Below are 14,888 nucleotides of genomic sequence, written 5' to 3'. Positions count from 1 at the left end.
CATCTTATATTTGAAGTTCATCTTAAATATATATTTTTCTTGTTTATTGAAGCGAGAGAAAATAGGTAATGAAACAGAAGAAAACATATTTGCTGGGGTTGGAAGATACGGATATTGATAGTAATTGTTTTTATATTTCTGTGTATTTTGTACATCCTTGGTCTAGATTGTTGCTATGGCAGCTCTGATTCATCAGAAATTTCCTTTGGATAAAGCTCCACCTCAGCCTCCTTTTCAGACACACTTCTGTGGTATGTGCTTGGAACAGGTCATGAAGGCGTCTTTTTTTCCTGTTGTTGCTTCTTTCTTTAAACTTCATTCTGTCAAATGACTAACTTGACTGTCAGGCAGGCTTTTCTCCTTATTTACTGGATACTGCTGTTTTATTGAAAACTTTATTGAAAATGGTGAAGCTTGAAGTTACGTGATGCAACTTTGCTCTGTGCTGCTTTCTATATTTGCTGTTAGTGTTAATTCTGTTTCCTCACGTTGTTTTTCACCTATGAGTTTAGACCATTTTACTATCACTTAGTTATTTTTCAGTTCAGTTCTTCTCAATAGAACTTGAAAAATAAAAATTAAAAAAGGGTTACTGAAAATCTCATGCAGTGGGCTCAGCTAAATTTTGAGAGTTGGACCCTGGGTGAGAGTAATAAAGAGTTTTGAATGCTTGTGAGAGAAATTTCTTAGGAAGTTGTGAGCCATAACTGTATTCTCATTGGTAACCTAAAATAGATCTAACTAGAATTATTTAATACTTTTGTCATTGTTCAGTTACCTTAAAGATACACGTACATGTAAGCTCTACCCCAAATTTAGAAATGATTAAATTGTCTATAGAAAAAACTGGAATGTTTGGTTAGTTCTTGAAAAAAAAATCTAGATGAGATGATTCTGGGTTCATGTGTCATCAGTTCATTTTGCTAGCAAGATCAGTGGCAGATGAGGAGTTAAATAAGACATTTTGTGTAGGATCTATGTAAAAGGTAGCAATTCTCATCTGGTGGACATGGCTTTTAGTAAAATGATTTTGTGTTTTTAAGCATTTGGCATCAGAGGCACGTACTTGCATAAGGCTGACTTCCTGGGATTATGAGTTAGTTTTTCTTAGCTCCTTTTGTTGTGGATGGATGCTTACGGAGGGTACAGTTACGAACGTGTACATAAGAGCAAATATAATTTATTTTGCAGCTGTTTCCAAACCCAATGATTGCATTTTTCCTTACGACTTCAAAGAAGAGATTAAAAAGAAGGTAATTTAATTTGGTTGGTAGTGCCTCTTAAAATATGAACGCTGTGTTGATTTGGATGAGCTGTGTTAAGAGAAACGTGCAAAGGAATGGCATGATTATTTCATTAGTTTTCCACTCCACAAACCTAATTCCTAGTATTTATTTTGCATTGCTGTAAACAGAGATGTTTGCTTCATATGGTTCAACGCTACTGTTAGCAGTGCTTATAAGGTAGATGGGCTGTTTAGACAAGAGAATTCAAAATGTTTTGCATGGAGGCTTAAAATTGTGATTAATTTTCATTATACACAAGTATGTACTCATAATAAACTAAGGAATTTTTCCTTCTTTCCTTAGATAGTAAAGTCTGCCTTTACCTTTTCTAAAGGGCGTTGCGAGGGTTGGCAGAATAATGAAGTAACCTATTTTTGTTTTTCCTCTCTTTTTGTGTGATCTTAAGTCTATGAATGAAGGACGCACATGGAGCATTTTCCTGGTGTGCTTGATTCTTAGGAGGCTCTTAAAATATCAGTAGTCACCTGCATACAAAAGCAAAATGGAAAAAAAAAGCCACTGAGAAAAGCTTTCTATGTCTACATGAGTGAGAACAAAAAGCCCTGAATTACAGAAGGGAAGGGAGAGCTCTGTGGTGCTTTATTATTGTCTTGTAACTAGTAGGGGAAAGGAGATGTTTCCATTTTAAACTTATTGGGTCATTGAAATCAGGTGCTCTCTTGCTCCTTTTAGAATGCTAAAATAGAAATTGCTGCAACAGAGAGAACGCTGCTAGGATTTTTCCTCGCGAAGATTCACAAAATTGACCCAGATGTTGTTGTGGTGAGTAGTTCTGAGACTTTGAGAGTTAAATTAAAGTCTATTGTCAGTTAGTCAGGTTTTTTCTATTCTGCTTTATCCCTTTTTAGTTTCCTTTTATGTTTGTCTTAAAATGCCTTATGAATTGAATTTGCTTATAAGACCGCAAATATACTTTGGTACAAAGATAATACAGAATTCGACCCTGAAAGCATTTTGTACATCCTATTATTTTCCATAATATCTGAAATAGGTAGTATTTCAGAAATATTTGAAATAAGTTTTTTTTTTTGTTAACTCAGAAAGACCATACAAAATAAAACCCTCATGATTTTCTAGAAAAATGGGAGCACTTTGTATACTGAGTCTGTTTCAGTTTAGATGCTCTTATAATTTGTATCACCATTTATATTGTGTTATACTGTGAGTCAAAATGATGACCTATACAAATCCTTGGGATCTAAGAGAAACTTTGTAATGTGCATTGTTTTGTTTTCTGCTATATTAGCAACTGAGGTTTTATTATAATTACTCGTTTTCTATTTTTATAAAGTTTAAATAGCATACATTTTCAGTGAAATTTTGGGGACGTTTTGAAGTAATGTGGGGCTGGTTATATGAGATTTCATACTCTCCTATAAGCACATACAAATAATTAGGACAAGTGTTGAGCATAGGAGGAAGTGAGCGGTCAGATTCCGGATGTGATCAGCTCACTGCAGCTGGTATCCTGTGTTCCCTCTACAAGCCTAGCTTCTAGGCGTTAGTGGTAGGCATTAGTGGAAAGGCTGCAAGCACTGTTTTTAGATTTGGGTTGCCAGTTGTGAAGATGTGAGAGCTCTAAGCCTAAGAACAGAACAGTGTTGGTATAGTTTGAGTTGCATCTGGTTTAATTAGTGCTGTTGAAAGACAAGATATGGCAGCATAGGTAGAGGGTTACTCAACTAAGCTGTAGAGTGTTGATTTTAAGGAGGGATATGGATTTGATGGGTGGACCACTTGATGGACAAGAAACTGGTTGAAAGGCCGCAGACAGAGGGTGGTCATCAATGGCTCTGTGTCCAGATGGAGGCTGGTAACGAGTGGCATCCCCCAGGGGTCTGTCTTGGACTGGTGCTCTTTAACATCTTTATCAATGACATCAATGAGGGAATCGAGTGCACTCTCAGCAAGTTTGCTGACAGCACCAAGCTGAGTGGTGCGGTTGACATAGTGGAAGGAAGAGATGCCATTCAGAGGGACCTCGAGAGGCTAGAAAGGTGGGCCCGGGTGAACCTGATGAGGTTCAACACGGCAAAGTGCAGAGTTTTGCACTTGGGCTGGAGGAATCCCAGGCATCCATACAGACTGGAAGGAGCAGTCCTTGAGAGCAGCTCTGCAGAGAAGGACCTGGGGGTCTTGATGGGTGAAAAGCTTAACATGAGCCAGCAGTGTGCTTTTGCGGCTCGGAAGGCGAATGGTATCCTGGGCTCCATCAGAAGAGGGGTGGTCAGCAGGGACAGGCTGAGGGAGCTGGGCTTGTTCAGCCTGGAGAAAAGAAGGCTGCAGGGTGACCTCACTGCAGCCTTGTAGTACCTAAAGGAAGCCTACAAACAGGAGAGGAATCAACTCTTTGAAAGGGTGGATAACTGCAGCACAAGGGAAAATGGTCTTAAGTTGAGGGAGGGGAGATCTAGGTTGGATGTCAGGGGGAGTTCTTTACTGTGAGAGTGGTGAAGTGCTGGAACAGGCTGCCCAGAGAGGCTGTGGATGCCCCATCCCTGGAGGTGTTCAAGGCCGGATTGGATGGGGCCCTGGGCAGCCTGGTCTAGTATTAAAAGGGGAGGTTAGTGGCCCTGCATGTGGCAGGGGGGTTGGAGCTTCATGATCCTTGAGGTGCCTTCCAACCCTGTGATTCTGTGATATTGCACGTATCGTACTGTGCAGATGTGTCTGAAATGGTGAACCTGCACTTTCTGGTGGTTGACTTGTCCACTCCACACAGACTCCTGTTCAGCAGAGTAGCATTATGCCTATAGCAGCACTTATGGGCCAGTGCTGTAGGTGTCCTTAGCACTGCTTAAACGTTAAAAATGTTGCAGGAGTCTCAGATGAAAACATTGGATGACAAATCTGCCTAACTGAAGTATCAAAGAAAATAAAACAACATTATAATAATGATAATAAGAGTAATAAGCGTATAATAAGAATAAAGGAGAAAAGGAATTGCTCGTAGCTAACTTTATATGCTGTATAAAGAATATGATTTTTTTCTGGAATGTTTTAAATCTTCATCTTTGTTAACAAAGCATAAGGCTGAATTGTGTGGTATGAGCCAGTTGTAGAGCTGTTTTTGGTATTCTCCCGAACAGCATTGTTAGTGTTAAGACTAATGAGTACTGTTGATGAACATTCTCTTAGAAAGTGCTTTCTATGAGGGAGATAATGCCATCAATTAGATGAAAAAATCACAAAGGGCAAAGGAATACCAACTGTGTGAAAGTAAGTCTTTCAATTTGCATTTGTGGTAACCTTTTTTTGTTGTTTTTTCTGCTGCAAGGGTCATAATATTTATGGATTTGATCTGGAAGTGCTGCTTCAAAGAATTAATGTGTGCAAAGTCCCTCACTGGTCCAAGATAGGTCGTCTGAGGAGGTCCAATATGCCAAAGCTTGGGGTAGGAAGATTGCTCAAGTCTTTTAAGACCCTTTATGTTGCATATGATTAAAAATGAATTAGTTTTGATGAGGAATTGTAGATGTGACATTGATGTATTTTGACTGTTGGTCATGCTAGGTTTCACGTGTCCCAGATCAGAAGTGATGAGTGTTTATATGACTTTTATTACAATAATAAGCTAAACTAATTTTCAAGTTAGGCTAATTTAGTTTACAGACTTCAAGTCGATGATGGTAATGACAGATTAATTGCAATAGTCTTTACTGTAACTGTCTTTGTCTGCTGTTAACTGTAAAATGAGAAAATGTAATTTGGATTGATTGGTGAATCATCCCACAGAGGAACTGCTAGGTTAATAATTGTGTAATTCTTAGCATGTATTTGTTCAGAGGACAATGTATGAGGCTCAGAATATTAAAGTACAGAGTCTGAGAATTTAGTGGCTTGTTCCTGTCCTTCCTAGAGGCTGAGCATTTCTGTATGGCTTGTTCTTTGACTTTTGGTCCTGCTGTTGCTACAAAAAACTGTCCTTGGACAAAAAAAAAATCCGTAAACACATTCTCATTGGGACTGTTCATATTATTTAAAGAAAAAAAAAAATCAATACCACTTTCACAGTGGTTTAATATTTAACAGGTAATGAATTCATGTAGGGTGTAAGCATTTCCACTGGTAGATTGGTGGATGACTTGACCGAGTCCTGTAAGCATATATTTTAGGTATATGTTCTTTGTTAAAATGTGATTGCTTCATTTTGTTGTTGTTGTGGTGTTTGCTTTTTTCCTTCCTACTTGGTGAAGGGTCGAGGAGGATTTGGTGAAAGGAATGCTGCGTGTGGTCGGATGATCTGTGATGTAGAAATTTCAGCTAAAGAGTTAATTCGCTGCAAGAGTTACCATTTGTCTGAACTGGTCCATCAGATTTTGAAAACGGAGAGGGTAACCATTGTACCAGAGGAAATTCGAAATATGTACAGGTGTGTTGCTGACTTCTGTTTTTAATCCTTCAATGGATAGTAGGTGCTATTTAGAAAACGTTGACTTTTGGTGTTTGTAGAATAAAATAATTGTAATTGTTCATAATGACAAACTGCTGGAGGGTGATGGCTTATTATGTAACCTTGCCTGACACCAAGGTCATGGAACAGTTCCTCTTGAGTAAGGTCACACGGCGTATGCAGGACAACTGAGGGATCAGGCCATCATGGGTTTGTGAAAGGCAGCTCCTGCTTGACCAACCTGATCTCCTTTGTGATTGGATTACTCACCTGGCAGATGAGGGAAAGGCTGTCAGTGTGATCTGCCTAGATTTGAACGAAGTCTCAGCACGTTCTCCTGGAGAAACTGGAAGCCGAAGGCTTGGACAGTTACACTCTCTGCTGGGTAAAGAACTGGCTGTATGGCCGGGCCCAGAGGATGATGGTGAATGGAACTGAATCCACCTGGTGATTAGTCACGAATGCTGTTCCCCGGGAGTTGATGTTGGAGTCTGTCCTGTTCAGTTTCTTAATTGATGACCTGGATGAGGGGATTGAATGCTCCCTCAGTGAGTTTGCAGGTGACACTAAGCTGGGAGGAATTGTTGATCTGCCTGAGGGTAGGAAGGCCCTACAGAGGGGTCTGGACAGGCTGGATAGCTGGGCTGAGGCGAGTGGGATGAAGTACAACAAGATCAAGTGCTGGGCCCTGTACTTTGGCCACAGCAACCTCAGGCAACACTACAGGCTTGGGGCAGAGTGGCTGGAAGATGGTATGGAGGAAATGGACCTGGGGGTATTGATTGATGTTTGGCTGAACATGAGCCAGCAGTGTGCCTGGGTGGCCAAGAAGGCCAATGGCATCCTGGCTTTTATCAGAAATACTGATGCCAGCAGGAGCAGGGAAGTGATCCTCTCTCTGTACTCAGCTCTGGTGGGGCTGCATGTTAAGTGCTGTGCTCAGCTCTGCACCCCTCAGTATGGGAAAGACGTGAAGGCCCTGGAGTGTGTCCAGAGAAGGGCAGTGAAACTGGTGAGGGGTCTGGAGCACAAGTCTTATGGGGAGCAGTTGAAGGAACTGTGATTGTTCAGTCCGGAGAAGAGGAGGCTCAGGGGAGACCTTATCGCTCCCTACAGCTACCTGAAAAGAGGTTGTGGCAAGGTTGTGGTTGGGGTCTGCCTTCTCTCCTAGGTGACTGTGATAGGATAAGAGGGAATGGCCTTGGGTTGCACTGGAGAGATTCAAATTAGATTCTGGGAGAAATTTATTCTCTGAAAGAGCAGTGAGGTGCTGGAGCAGGCTGTCCAAGGAGGTGAAGGAGTCACTGTCCCTGGAGGTGTTCAGGAACTGTGTAGGTGTGGTACAAAGGATGTGGTTAGTGGGGAGGTATTGGTGGTGGTTCGTTTCAGAGGTCTTTTCTAACCTTTGTGATTCATTAATTCTGTGATTCTGTATGCAGTGCAAGTTGATTTGTGAGACTTAATTTTTAGATACACTAATGGAATATGCAAACCATTTTTAATTATTGTCATTAATCTTGTCGTGAAAAGTTAAATTATTTAATGCAGTGCTGGGGTCCATAGGTGTGTTCTATGTAGAATGCAAGCCTGATTTTACTTTAAGGGGACATTCCACTTCTTTTTCCAGTGATTCTCCTCACTTACTGTTCATGCTGGAAAACACCTGGACAGATGCCAAGTTCATTCTCCAGATCATGTGTGAGCTGAATGTTCTGCCACTAGCCCTTCAGATTACAAACATCTCTGGAAATGTTATGGTACATTTTTAAGACTTCCCCCCCCTCTCTTTTCTTTCTCAAATTTAGTGCTGTTTTTTGTTGTTTTTTTTTTTTTCTGTGTTTTATTGCTAATTTTCAGTTACAAGCACCAATTCAGAATATATAGTACTGTTTTACGTTGTAGTGAGTGCGAGTTTGATAATCTAATCAAGTACTAAAACTTCCATGACAAGATTGCATTTGAGCTTTGTCTATGCTAATGATGCAGCATAATAGTAATGCTAGGTGAACTCAAAATAGTTGAAAGAAATTTCTCTGTTTATATTGCACATGAATTTTTGTTTTCTGTGCTTTGCTATGAATTTTTATTCTCCTCTCTGTAGTCGAGGACAATGATGGGTGGACGTTCTGAGCGTAATGAGTTCTTGCTGCTTCATGCATTTTATGAGAAGGACTACATAGTCCCAGACAAACAAGTTTTTAAAAAGCCTCTACAGAAGCTGGTGAGTTGATTTTTTTTTTTCTTTGAGAATTCTTTTAAATTCTTTTAAATAAGAACAGTAGCATGCTTTTGACCATTGTTCACTGAGAACATAGCACAAACACAGCCTGTTTTAGATATAACCTAACTTTACAATGTATGATTAATTCGTTTTGCTGAGATGACAGTGGAGAAATGTTTGTTCTCAAGGCATGTTGTATCACCTTTCTCAGTGTATCACAAATCTATAGAAACTCAGTTCATCTTTCAGTTTGAAATGAGCCAAACACTGCCCTGCAGGAGAATATTACGCAAGACAGACTATGATGATTAATGGATGTAATCTTACACTATGGTTAAGGAAAACCTTTATTGATAAACCGTTCTTCGAGTATGATTTATAAGGTGTATGATTAGAGAACATGGGTGAAAGATCCAAAGATGTTAAGAAAAAGATTATCTGAATAATGCCATGATAATATGTTTACAGAAACATCTATATATTTATTAGCAAGCACATTAGAATTTCAGAATGCATTTCTTTCACTGTTCTTTGCTTTTTATTTTTAAGTAAATTCAATAGAATATTTCAGAACGAGTACTTTTGTTTGTATTGCATCAAAGCAGTGCTTGAATTTTAATTGGTTCACAAGAGCTTTGAACCCCTCAAAGAAAAGTTCTTACCACGCTGAAACAAATAGCAAAATACTCTTTAAGTCAGTAATACTGTTTTTATTTGCTTAATTAAAGTCCATCCTTGTTACTTCCAAACAACGTGTTTGGATTTTAATTGCCAAAGATACTTCTTATGGATCATGAGTTGATTTTTTTATTTTTTTTTTCTTGCTGTCTGTGTTTACAAATAGCAAGAAAATACAGAGTAGCACTATAGTGAATGATGACAATTCCTTAAGTCTTGGTAATCTCTTGTATGGGAACAAACTGATCACAAGTGTCTTGAATGCTGTTTTGAGATGTTGAGAGCTTTAATAAAGCTTATGATGAAAACACCCCGTTTTCAGTGGATTTTGAAGGGAATTGTATGCAGTGGCACTCAATTTTGTATTTGCTTTGCCAAAAATAACTTCTCTAACTCCTCTAGTATAGAAATCTTGGAGAACTAGATAATGACTTTAAAATGTCAAATACAGGTGGATGAAGATGAAGATTTTGAAGAGCAGAATAAATCAAAGATGGGGAGAAAGAAAGCAGCATATGCTGGGGGCTTAGTCTTGGATCCCAAAGTTGGTAAGATGTTGCAGTTTCCTTTCTTCTAGAGACAGGTAGAATATATTAATGTAGAGAGATTGCAGTGTTCAATGTATGTATCTTGCATGAGTTTAGTGTCGAGTTGTTGTTTCTTTTTGAACGTAATACAATTCCCAGCATAGATTTTGGAGTTACTAACTCTTGGGAAGCTTTTTTTCTTAGCTTTTTGTAAGAAGATCAAGCTCTTGAGAGAAATTCAAGTGTATGTATCTGTATATACATTTCTCATGGACATGTGAGTTTTCTTTCAGTTTCTCCTCTATGTGGGGAAAACTGTACTAGTGTCCTATAGTAAGACAGAAGCTATCTGTTCAACTCTGGTGAGTTAACAGAGTTGGATCGTTCCACTTCTGACAGCTGTCTGCAATGGGTAGTGGTACATCTCAACAGCTATTGCAAGGGATTTGTGGTACAGAAATGGACTACAGAAATGAGATACGATGTATTACTGTCACTTACATATAAATTTTGGAGCTGGATGAAGTCCTCAGTGAGACTGAATAATCACACCTTTTGTTTTAAACTCTGTTTTAGGTTTTTATGACAAATTTATTTTGCTTCTGGACTTCAACAGCTTGTACCCATCAATTATCCAGGAGTTTAACATCTGCTTTACCACAGTGCAGCGACTGTCAACAGAAGCACAGAAAAGGGCAGAGGTTTGTGTGCTTTAACTTATAAGTGCCTTAATTTCAGCATGTTTTTTGTGAATTAGCTTTTTAAGAAATTGCTCTTATTCATTGTTTGGCTCCTTTATAATTTTCCTTTCACACTTAAAAAAAAAAAATGAGCCTTGTTTAAAGATGCATCATAGTAAATTTCAGTTTGGGGTACGGGTTTATATGCCATCTTTATTTCAGTGATACTTCATTAGAGTCTTGGTAAGTTATCTCCTATTTAATAAAATCTATCATTTTCTAATTTGGTATCCTCATGAAGCAAGATTTTTAGTTGGGCACTGTTGGTCCTTTTCAGACCCGTGTCCTCCTAGCAGTTTCTCAATCGGCTGGCCCATTTCTTCGTACCTTGGTAGAAGCTCCATAAAGTTGTGTTGCTGTAGAATTCATAAAATGTACCTTGATGAAGGAGATACAAGTCTCATGCTTGGGGAAGGAATGCAATAAAGCAACCTTCCATTAGACTCCAGGGCAGTATATCTTGGGTGTGTGTCAGGGAGCACTGCTGTGAGTATGTCAACTGCAAGACCAGCTTTGCTGAAAATCACACGATTTAAGAAAGTGTTAAACCATATTCAATGCAACTGAAGAACCTCCTGAAGATGTCCTTCTTTGTACTGTTTTCTCAGCAGCTGTGTTGGCCATGGCTGCTTATGCTCCTTTCGTCAGCTGTGTTGGCACAGTTGTTGGTGGAGCTGTGATGTAAACTGAAGCAGGGAACTTGTCAGGTCTGAAGGTTAAACCCGAGGCTTTTATTTTTAACTGAGATCAGCTCACTGGCTGGAATAAGTGTGTTATCCATAAGTAGTTATGAGACCTAGTCTCTTAACAAATAAAATATCAATACCACAGCAGAAATGAGGAGAAAAGTGGAGTTCTTCCGTTGTATTTCTCCAAACTTGCTGTGAATTTATTCCTCTTTCCTAATTGTTCAAATTGAAATGTCCCATTTTGATTTCTTGCACGGCATAATGTTGAATGAAGCTTTAATTTCATTTTTAAGTCATTTCTTTTTAAGTTTCTTTTTAATCTTCACTAGAGTGCCAGCCTTATAGTGTCTCTGTTACTCTTTGCGTGTTTCTCTCTCTTCCATTGCACTTGAAATATCTCTGCACTTTTGCTGAGCGATCATTTCTTCACACATGCTAATAGAAAGGATGCGTGCTTTCTGCCGGGTTGTTCTTTTGCTGTGTTAGAGTTGCTTGGGGTGGGGTTTTCATTTTGTTATTACTGTTGATTTCCATTTCGTCTATTACTGTATTCCAATAATCAGTTCCTCAGATCATGTGCTCCATTTTACAGCTCAGAAGACCAAAAATACTTAGGAGAGAATTTAAAAAACAACAAAAAAAAAGTTTAGCAAGGAAAGGTTTGCTTATGTGTTTACTTTCACTCATACCAACTGTATCTCTTTTACACGTTCATGTATATAAAAGTAAAAAATCTCACTGCTGCCCGTCCATGTTTCTGTTGGATTCCCCCTGGATGGAGACAGGCTTAGGCCCTGGCCCCAGAGGGGTTAGGTGATGGAGTCCAAACACCACAGAAAAAAGCCCTTTCATGCCTGTTGTTGTAAACAGGCACGGGCTTGGATATGAGCAGATATGAGCTGTGTTGTTTTTGTCCCCCTCTGGCAAAGCTGTTCACTCAGCATGTTAAAACCTAACTCCCCAAAGCGTAAAATGATAAGCACTGACGGTCATTTGACAGGTGGAAGAAGAGGAAGAAATTCCAGAGCTTCCGGACCCTTCTCTGGAAATGGGAATTCTACCTAAGGAAATCAGGAAACTTGTGGAGAGAAGGCGCCAAGTTAAGCAGTTAATGAAACAGCCAGACTTAAATCCTGACCTTTATTTACAGGTGTGTTTTATGGAACTCCTTTGATTTTCCTTCCTTTCCCCTTAAGTGCACTGATCAGCCTTGCAGAATAGGCATGATTAGTAGTGAGCAGTGATTGTAATGTGTTTTTCTTGGAGCCCATCATTGCTGCAGACTGTATAAAAAGCTGTGAATGTAATTTTGAAGATTAAGTTCTGCTCTCTGTTGGCTCTGGTGGTATCATTTTTGCTGGTTATGTTTCTTTTCAGTACGATATCAGACAGAAAGCTTTGAAACTCACCGCTAACAGTATGTATGGCTGCCTAGGATTTTCCTACAGCAGATTCTATGCCAAGCCTTTGGCTGCTTTGGTGACGCATAAAGGGAGAGAGGTAAGACATCGAACAACTTTGTGAACACGTGTACCTAAAAGTGAATTTAAGCTACCTACTTTTCTTTGAACAGGATAGCGGTTTTCACTTGTTTTCAGACCTGATTTTAATTTTGAACCTGTTGTTTGTTTTTCCTGTACTGCATTTGAGAAGAAAAAGGGAATTTGGAGTCTGGAAAGGAGTGAGATAAATGTCTCAAATTAAGACATAGCTTGAGCTGTTTTTTTCTTTTTTTGTATGTGTTAAAATGCTTTGGTTTCATCAGACTGGACTATGTTTGGAAAAAAAAAAAAAGAAAAAAAAAAAAGAAAAAAGAAATCAGGACTTGCATATTTTCCATGAGATTCCAGTTGTGCTTTAGGCGTTGGTCTTTGATTCAGTGGTACGTGTCAATTTTGGATGAACTTGTCTGTGGTCAATTTTTGCCTGAAACCCTGACTTTGTGACAGAGCTGATTAATCCCCTGGTGCCAATGGATTATGTATTAGGGCCTTACTTTCAAAACCTGTTTGCTCTTTAAAATGAAGGTTTGCTTTAGCTTCAAGAGGACAGATTATATTTTTAAGAGATTCTTTTGAATTTATAGGCATAGCTGCTGTTCCTTTTGATTACAATGGTTGGCAGAATGGAGACCTCTACATTGGTTCAGAGAGAAAATAATCACTTCAGATCCAAAAGATGTCATTAATACACAGCATCTTAAAACGTGATTTTTTTTCATGCTACTGCTTGTTGGTTCTTTGTAAAAGAGAGTGCTGGGCAGGAATCTTTAGAGGGCCAGGTAATGAATGTGACAGAATGGTTGGTTTGAGTTGATCAGGGAGATGGAAGAGCTCATGTCAGTGTTAAGGGCACATGACTCTTGTGGCTTAAGAGTACAGCTATCCTTGTTGTAGGTGCACTTATGACTCACAGCTGATGGGTTTAGTGTTTCTAGTAACATCTTTTATTTTTCAGAGATTTTCCCTCTGAACAGTTTTCTGGGATAACCTCACATCTGCTGTCCCTCCAGGATTTACTTATGTTTACTTATGTTTAACCCTAAAGGCATTTAACGAGGAAATGATTTCCAGCTTTGATTACTGTAAATGAGTTATGCTTCTGTGTGAATTCTAATGTTGACATTTCCTATAAGGAGATTTTATCTTTTTGGCAGGGGGGATGTTTCTGTTGTATTTGTTGACAAGGGTGGCATGAAGAGTAGTTCTATATATTTCATAGTTTATATTTTCTGAATTTTAATTTTTGTTGTTGATGTCATTCCCCATTAGTCACGTTGAGTACCTGTCACAAAGAAGATGTTGTATGGGTACTGGAGCCTTTTGCTTCTCTATTAAGACAGAAAATTACTTCTTAGTAGGACATACTGTTTATTCTCAGTAAGTCTGTACCAGTTATAGGATAACAGTGCATCCAATTCTGGTGTTCGTGCATCACGTTACAGAATGGTTTGGTTCACCACAGAATGGTTTGGGTTGTAAGGGACGTTGATGGTCCCTAGTTCTAACACCCTGGCATGGGCAGGGGTGCCTTCTAGTAGATCAGGATGGTCAAGGCCCCATCCTGTCTGGATATTCCAGAGTAGTGGTAGAATGGGTTACTGTGTGGGGAGGAAAATTAGAAATAGATGATAGAATATGCACTAGGAACATTTGAGATGCATTATTTTACTTAATTGATTTTTTTGGTTCAGAGGGATTTCATACCTCTTAAATTTTGGTGGTACTAGATCTGAGCTTGCATTCTGCAAGGTTTTACCACACATTTGCATCTACAGTTTTGGTCTGACTTGGTCTGACTTTGAGGAAGAAGTTAATGTATTGGCACAGCATTGGCTGAAAGTGTCATCCCTGGTGAGTTCTAAAAGTAGTTTTGTGAGATGGGGCTGCCGGGAGCACAGCGCCGAGGTTCCTACAAAGGTAAGCAGGAGCCAGACTACATCTGACAGCACTAACACTGAAATCAGCAGGACACTGCAGTCTTGGTAGGTCTCTTCTGTCTAGTTGAGCACCTCCTGTAGAGCTGAAGTCATCTTTTTTTCCTAGCACTCTGGATCCTGTGGAGATAACAAACTTCTGAAAACTTGAGTAGTTTTGTGCTTCTGTGGAAGTATAATAGTTTCTGATGAAACATTGCAAGCATTCTGTTAAAAAAAAAAAAAAAAAAAAAAGCTTTTGTAGATAATTAATAAACAGTTTTGGCTTTGTTAGTTTCTTATTCTGAAAGTAGTAGCTTGTGCTGTCAAAGATATAATGAGATGTCACCTTGGTTTTCTGGCTTGATTTTATGAGTTGGAATATTTAATCTAGAAGAATGTTACTCTATAATTTTAATTAAAATTGCCTCTTAACATTAAATGCTAAAATAAAGTCAGTATATGTTAGCTATTGGGAGATTTGGCTCTTCTGTATGGAAAGGTAAATTGAAAGATGACTATTACAGAAAAGATTTATTCTAATAAATAAATCCAATAAAACAATTAAAATAATCTAATAAATATTGTTCTATTATATATTATATATATATATATTTTTTTTTTGTAATGGCCTGGGCAAATGCAGATGAGTTTGTAGATGTCTCTAATGCAGATGTCTAAGTGGGAAAAATCCTGTATAGATTGAAGTGAAATCAGTGTTTCTTTTGCAAAAATACAGTTCAGTTGTGTTGTCAGATTAATTCAAAGCAGAGAATATACATTTCAAGTTTAAGTTGTTGAAGCTGACTGTAGCATTAAGTTTTAACACAGCTGAGAGAGAATGAGCTTTGAATTTCTGAAACTGGTACTTTTTAATTGCATGACTGAAGACCATAGGAGAACTGAGTGCTGCAAATG

At 38.7% G+C, this 14,888-nt stretch overlaps 1 protein-coding gene and 1 non-coding gene across 3 annotated transcripts in view; both read left to right on the top strand.

Moving 5' to 3' along the window:
• POLA1 (DNA polymerase alpha 1, catalytic subunit) overlaps positions 1-14,888 on the top strand; it is a 192,996-nt gene that overhangs the window by 25,299 nt on the left and 152,809 nt on the right. For both annotated transcript variants that reach the window (XM_048933783.1, XM_048933782.1), the window contains exons 16-26: positions 167-251; positions 1,192-1,253; positions 1,980-2,069; positions 4,585-4,701; positions 5,504-5,679; positions 7,328-7,457; positions 7,802-7,921; positions 9,051-9,147; positions 9,703-9,827; positions 11,556-11,705; positions 11,933-12,055. In XM_048933783.1, the coding sequence (XP_048789740.1) occupies positions 167-251; positions 1,192-1,253; positions 1,980-2,069; positions 4,585-4,701; positions 5,504-5,679; positions 7,328-7,457; positions 7,802-7,921; positions 9,051-9,147; positions 9,703-9,827; positions 11,556-11,705; positions 11,933-12,055 (1,275 nt within the window). The remainder of the gene's footprint in view (positions 1-166; positions 252-1,191; positions 1,254-1,979; positions 2,070-4,584; positions 4,702-5,503; positions 5,680-7,327; positions 7,458-7,801; positions 7,922-9,050; positions 9,148-9,702; positions 9,828-11,555; positions 11,706-11,932; positions 12,056-14,888) is intronic.
• Positions 9,397-9,527, top strand: LOC125688522 (small Cajal body-specific RNA 24). The gene has a single exon (XR_007374780.1). It is a non-coding gene; the product is annotated as a small Cajal body-specific RNA 24 (non-coding RNA).

This window comes from Lagopus muta, chromosome 1 (genome assembly GCF_023343835.1).
Source record: "Lagopus muta isolate bLagMut1 chromosome 1, bLagMut1 primary, whole genome shotgun sequence".
Lineage (NCBI taxonomy): Eukaryota > Metazoa > Chordata > Aves > Galliformes > Phasianidae > Lagopus > Lagopus muta.
The sequence above is the reverse complement of the archived record's forward strand: the minus strand, read 5'-3'. Positions and strand labels throughout refer to the sequence as shown.